The 6,240-nt window shown below is 39.6% G+C and overlaps 1 protein-coding gene across 1 annotated transcript in view; it reads right to left on the reverse strand.

The window, feature by feature from the left end:
• efnb1 (ephrin-B1) overlaps positions 1-6,240 on the reverse strand; it is a 57,397-nt gene that overhangs the window by 3,178 nt on the left and 47,979 nt on the right. Inside the window, exon 4 of the mRNA XM_046031073.1 lies at positions 1,002-1,118. Within this exon, the coding sequence (XP_045887029.1) occupies positions 1,002-1,118 (117 nt within the window). The remainder of the gene's footprint in view (positions 1-1,001; positions 1,119-6,240) is intronic.

A 6,240-nucleotide genomic window follows, 5' to 3' on the forward strand; every position in this document is an offset into this window, starting at 1 on the left:
ATGACATCACTGAAAGCTACCGTTTCCAGCTTTATCTGTGAAATCAGAGGCGCGAGGAATTTTGTCCATTCTGGGTGCTGGAGAGGGGCTGTCAGAAATTTCATTCCTGAAATATCAGCCCTTCAAACCACAGTGACACGTCCTTCATTCCACCCTCCACTCCTTCACTTGACATAATCACTGATCTAACAATGGTGGACAGGTAAAAGCCTGGGTATGGGGAAAAGTGACATTAGGAAATCTTTTTATAGAGCAACTAATGTCAAATAAGCAATTATTAAATGAGGACGGCTTATCACATTGGGACAGGCAGAACAGTCTGTACTTTGAGGAAGTTTGTGGCATCCAAAGTTGTGGAGTAAGTCAAAAAGTTGAGAAGTTGTCCCTCCTGTGGAAGCAGTTATGAAAGGTGCTGGTGAAAACAGGAAGTAAGGAGGGCCCAGAGCATCCAAGGAGGCTCGAGTGACTTCTTCAATTATCTCTGCTTTTCATCTTCATTTATCTGCAATTCTAATGAGGTTTAAAAGCTATAACGAAGTGGTCTGTCTTTGAGTCTCCTTGGGTGCAGCACACCCTTTGTGTATAGTATGAATAAGTAAAGTGACTCAGGGTGAGCTGTATTTGTTTTGGGTGGGGTTTCTTATTGTTTTATTGCAAGCTGCATTTTGGTGAGTATTACATTTATTATGTACAACATTGGTTTTACACCTTTTTTAGCATGTTGACCCCCAGAAATCAAAGGAAGGCCTGCAGCATGAAAAAGCCACATGAGAGAATACTTACTTTGGGAGACTCAACTATGATTTCTATTTTCTCTTCTCAGGCTAAATGTGATTAATTATTAGAGGAACCCTTGAGGCTGAGAATATATATATTTTTTTTCATTTCAAAAATCTTTATTTTACTAAAATATTTGCACTCTAGAAACTAGAAAGCATTCTGTAAAGAGTCTGAAGCGGCTGCAGTTAATGGGTATAATGTTGTTCTGTCAATCTGCTCACCAGGGTTTCCTGGCATCTCTGGTCCAATCCGACCCTGGCCAGGCGGACTGGGGCTGGACTCCGGTATAGCGTTGTCTTCTGGAGCCTCCGGCGCCACAGGGTTCGCTGCGTTTGGGACTGTGGGAACCAAAAAACACACAGAAACTCAGCCTTGGCGAGCTGCATGTGCTGAATTACAATGAGTTGTTTCTCTGCATCGGCATGGGATTATTTTTTATTATCTTTTGATATATCTTTTAAAGACATAGAAGGTTATCTTTGCATGTGTTGAAAGCATCTCAGAAGTGAAGATGAAAGCCCGAAAAGAGGAAGGACAAGTTAGCGAACGTCTGTGAAACACCCCAGTATCCCTGTCCTGTCGTAAAAAAATAAATAAAAATGAGCTCACATCTATCTCAGCAGCTCCTTCAGCAAACACTCAGACAGGCATTTCCAACACTGACACGTTCATGAGAGCGTAGGACATGCATGCACACACATAAGCCCACACCAAGAACACTCTTACAATACACTTAGGCATGGCAGAATGAGGGTAAAGTAGTTATATATTAACTTTTTATTGTTTTACATTATTCATCACGTTAAAAGGCCATAATATGCCTTATTTATTGCACGGGCTTTAAATCTGGCTGAAAAGAGGCACACTTCTGAAGATGAGGGAAGAGGAGGACAGGAAGAGAAGTGGGGGGACAAGGAGAAGAGGAAAAGAGGTGAGGAGGGGGTTGCATAAGCTCTGAGGGGAACACAAAGGAAACAGACAGTTTATCTGTCTGTCTGTTATGATATGAACACACGCACTTTGAAGTCTTTGTGCGGTAAACACTGGTGGGTCCGCAGCGTGGCTTTTACGAGGGCAGGGCCGGCAGACAGAAGACAGTTATACACTATTACCGAAGTGGATTCCACAGCACATTATCAGATGTCACTCCTCTATCAGACCTTATCTGCATCTGCCCAAAGGCCTGCTCAAGGGGTGTGTGTGAGAAATAGAGAGGAGGGCGCGTGTCGGGAGGCAATTTACATTCGAGTCTCTCGTGGCAAGTTTGTGTGGAGTGTGTGTGGCCGTGCGTGGCTGTGTGCGACAGTCGAGCAGTCTATTTTCTATTTCCACCCCCAGTTTGGTCGAGACTCGCGCAGGGAAATGATTTGGGTGTGGGATGTCTGGAAGATGTGAATGATAGAAAAGAGAGAAAAAAAGGGAGGAAATATGGAAAGAAAAAAGACAAAGAGGGACATAAATTCACGGGCAACATCCACTCTTTCTTTTTTTTTTAGCATTTGGCAAACAAAACCACACAATTAAACACGTTTTTCTCCTCTCCTCCTCTATCTTCTCCATGTCCAGACCACCGCATTGCTCCATACTGATTGCAGCAGTGGTGAACCTAGCCGTGAGCTGTTGTGCACCATCAATAATTGATGAGAAAAGACAGGAGTGAGAAGTGGGAACATTCATGTATGGCAGAGGATATGAGAGGACACAGTGATCTGATTCTCTCCGTGCATATTGCCCCAACACTGTGTGTCACTGAGCATGTGTGTGGAGCGTTCTAATGTTCTGACCCATTTTTCTGTGTGTACTGCTGACATTTCCCTTAGCTATGCAGACAGCAACTACCTCAGAACTGCCAACCAGCCAGAAGGAGGGAGAAGGCGGGGGGAAGAGGAGGAGTGAGAGTGAGGGAGACAATGATCGAGCGACAGAAGAGAGATACGGATATCTTGGGAGAGGTAGAGAGACAGAAAATGGGGGGGTGCTTGCAAGGCGGTGAGTCAACATATTTCCAATGAGCACCGTGACATGATGTGGTGGAGGAGAAAGGGAGAGCTGATTTGCGATCGACGTATAAAATATGGGCTCCCCCGTATTTCCGCTTCAATCAATTTCGCTTCCTCTTTACTTCACATTTTATGTAAAGACAAAAGACGGAACACAAGGCATTTAAAGTACAATACTGACGTGTCAAGGCGCATCATTTCCAGCAAACAGATGAGTTAATGTGATTACGCCTGGGAGTGTCTCTATAATAAAAAGCACAGTAAGATTAAAAGAATGTGCACATATTACACCCTGGCATGAGTCACCAAAATATAAGTCACAGAGCAAAGTGCAAAAGAGCACGAGTGGACGATCTTTGGGACTTGGCCACAGGAAGTGTTGCCATTCAGCTGCTGAGACGGAGGAAATGTGGCTTAAACACAGTAGCATCTGGAGTCAGATTTTTCATGTTTTCTCATGTGGCTACAGAAGGTAGAGTTTAGGACTGTTTTCATTATTCATTCATTTTTGAGGGATTTTTTTCAATTCACTACTTGTTTTAACTGACCAACAGTCCACAAGCCAAACATATTACATTTATGATTTAATAAAAATTACAACTATTGATACATGTAATAGTATCAGTCATCAATTAATCAATGAATCCTGATCAGTGCTATCAACCCTTTAGTTGATTCATCAATCCTTTTAGCAGTAGTGGCATTGAAAATATAAATTTTTTAAGGTAGCCAATTGTTTTGCTTCTAAGGCAGCTGAAAATATTTGTTGATTAATAATGAATTGATGCTTTTCTGTATCGTATATGATGGTAAACTGAATATCTTTGTCAAATTTTCAGACAGCAATGGTAGACGAAGTATCAAGTGGCAATACCACACAGTGAAAATACTCCTGCATTTAATATGTAAGTATAAGTATTATCAGCAAAATCTACTTTAAGTTTCCAAAGTGAAAGTACTTAATTGCATGTAAAATATGAAATGTCTAGTATCAATAAATATCTATGGAAATACTCAAGTAAAGTACAAGTATCTCAAAATTGTACGGCAATACAGTACTTGAGTAAACGTACTTGATTACATCCCACCACTGCTGAATGAAACAAGCAATTTAAACACATTATCCTGGGCTCTGGGAAACTACACTGGTCATATTCAGTATTTTCTAACATGTTATATACAACACAATTCATCGATTAATCATTAAAGCAATGAGCAGATTTATCAATAATGAAAAGAATCATTAGTTTCAACCCTAATGGTAGCTTCTTTGATTTTCATCAAAGTTTCTGTCGACGCTCTAATTTCTCACGGCCTTTCCTCTAATAGTTCCTGGGTTGGATTGACACATTATGCATCAAAAATTCCACTCACAGAAATAGAGTTAAAAGTAGTAGCAGCTGGGCCAACGGCATCTTTTCTAACAAGGTTTTTAGGGCACATCGATTTTGAGTGACAGCTCGCTTCGGACCGTTTTGGGAAATGAGCGCACGGCTCTGGCGAAGTTGAGGAACAGCCGGCAGCCACATACTCGAGCTGAGAGGAACTTTCCTAGAACTAAGACATTTTCTTTCAACTTCCATTAATCTGACTGCAGGAATTTGTTTTGCTCACTGTAACTAGTTTAGTGTAAAAGCCTGTGTTGCCTGTACTTATGCAGCCGGGTTGTCATTTGGTGATGGTGCTGCAATCTCTGGCTGTCGAATGTTCAAATTGACCTACGTGGAAAGATAATGCAATGCCTGTCTATTTCCAAGATGGTTGTGGGTATTTTTCACTGTATCCGCTGAATTTGTTCCGACTCAGACCCTGCTAGCATCAGCAGCTTGTTAGCTTCTCTTCTCCTACCGACTGCCAGGATACACGGCTGTCATCCCACTAGCCAACATTCAAATATCTGCACACAAGTTTGCAGAGACACACACTCTGCAGATTTCTCAGCGAGTCTCAGTTTATTTTTGACATGTTGAGATTCAGCTTTTAAGCTGGAATCAGATCATCGTGGCAGGCAGATGTTCCTCTCAGATGGTGGTTAGTGTCTGTTTCGGTCAAAACAACCACACTGAAGATGGGGGGAATGTTTACAGAGCAACACATCTGTGTACTGTACACTGTCAAATTCAGGATATGGACGTCCACATACTGAGTAAAACTGCGTCTAAAAGTTAAATGTATGATGCAAACCAAATGTTGAGTCCAAGGATATCTAAACAAAGCTCAGTTGTTTACTTCCAGCATTTTTAGTTGACTTACCCTGACCGTGCACTTACATACCAATTTCATAAAACACATTTTCAATCTGGGATTACTGTATAAGAATCACATTGAGATGCAGCTGAGGCCTTTTTACAATTTGGAAGTAGAGTCAAGATTCATATGGTAATTTATTATTTGGTTGGTATTTCTTAGTGATCTCACTATTTGCACAAACAGTTTGTTATATAAAAATATTTATTCAAAACCACCGTATATGACTAATTGAGGTGGATGTATTACAGTATATATAATTTCAAAGCATGATATCATTATATGTGATGATTTTACTGGAATTTCAATAGAGAAAACGATTACAGACAAAGTAACCAGATGGGAATGTTCTTTTGTGGCAGACCTATACCTAACTAAATACCTAACAAATCAGGGTACTTCATCACAGTGAAGCAAAAATCCTGTAAATCCAATACTGCAGTCCATAAAGCAGTCCTACTCATTGATTTGCAACATTGCCCGCAATGGCCTAATACAGCCAGAGACATTAAAGCAACAGTTACCTCAGTATAATGTATGGCAAAATCTTTGGCAGTAGACAAATCTCTATTGTCTTTCAGTTTATATATATATTTCACCATTTCCCCCAACCATATGGACGAATATAGTAACTGCAGACTTCAAAGTGATATTTAAAACTTGAATATTATATTTATTATTATTTTATTATTCAGCTGAGAGTTACATTTGAGACAATGTTTTTTGCTAACAATTTGTTTTAACCCACCCATTTAGCATTTATAAACAGCATATAAACAATAATAAATGTTTATTAAATGTATTTGTGAACAACTATGACTAAGGACAGGCTGACCCATGTCCCATGTTACTTTTATTATTTTTATTCATAAATCCATGAAGGCCACCAGATGAAAGATCAGAATGAAATCTACTAAATTAACCTTGAGTTAAGAGTTTTTTTGTAAAACTGCCTGGGAACGATTTGTGCATGTTCATTATTAACAGCTAATAAATGTTTTATAACACTGTTGGGATTTGTTTATGTGTGCAGCTATGTTATTCTGTGTTATCAATCATTCATTAACTATTCATAAACCAGTAATGGATGGGTTGAAGAAGATGTTATGATTGTTAAAACATTTTATATGTCCTTATACCTCCTTACAACTACATTATAGTATGTTATAAACTATTTAGTGTTTTTATACTGCGTATTAATGTTCTTTAATAA

This window comes from Micropterus dolomieu, linkage group LG19, assembly GCF_021292245.1.
Source record: "Micropterus dolomieu isolate WLL.071019.BEF.003 ecotype Adirondacks linkage group LG19, ASM2129224v1, whole genome shotgun sequence".
In the NCBI taxonomy this organism is placed as follows: domain Eukaryota; kingdom Metazoa; phylum Chordata; class Actinopteri; order Centrarchiformes; family Centrarchidae; genus Micropterus; species Micropterus dolomieu.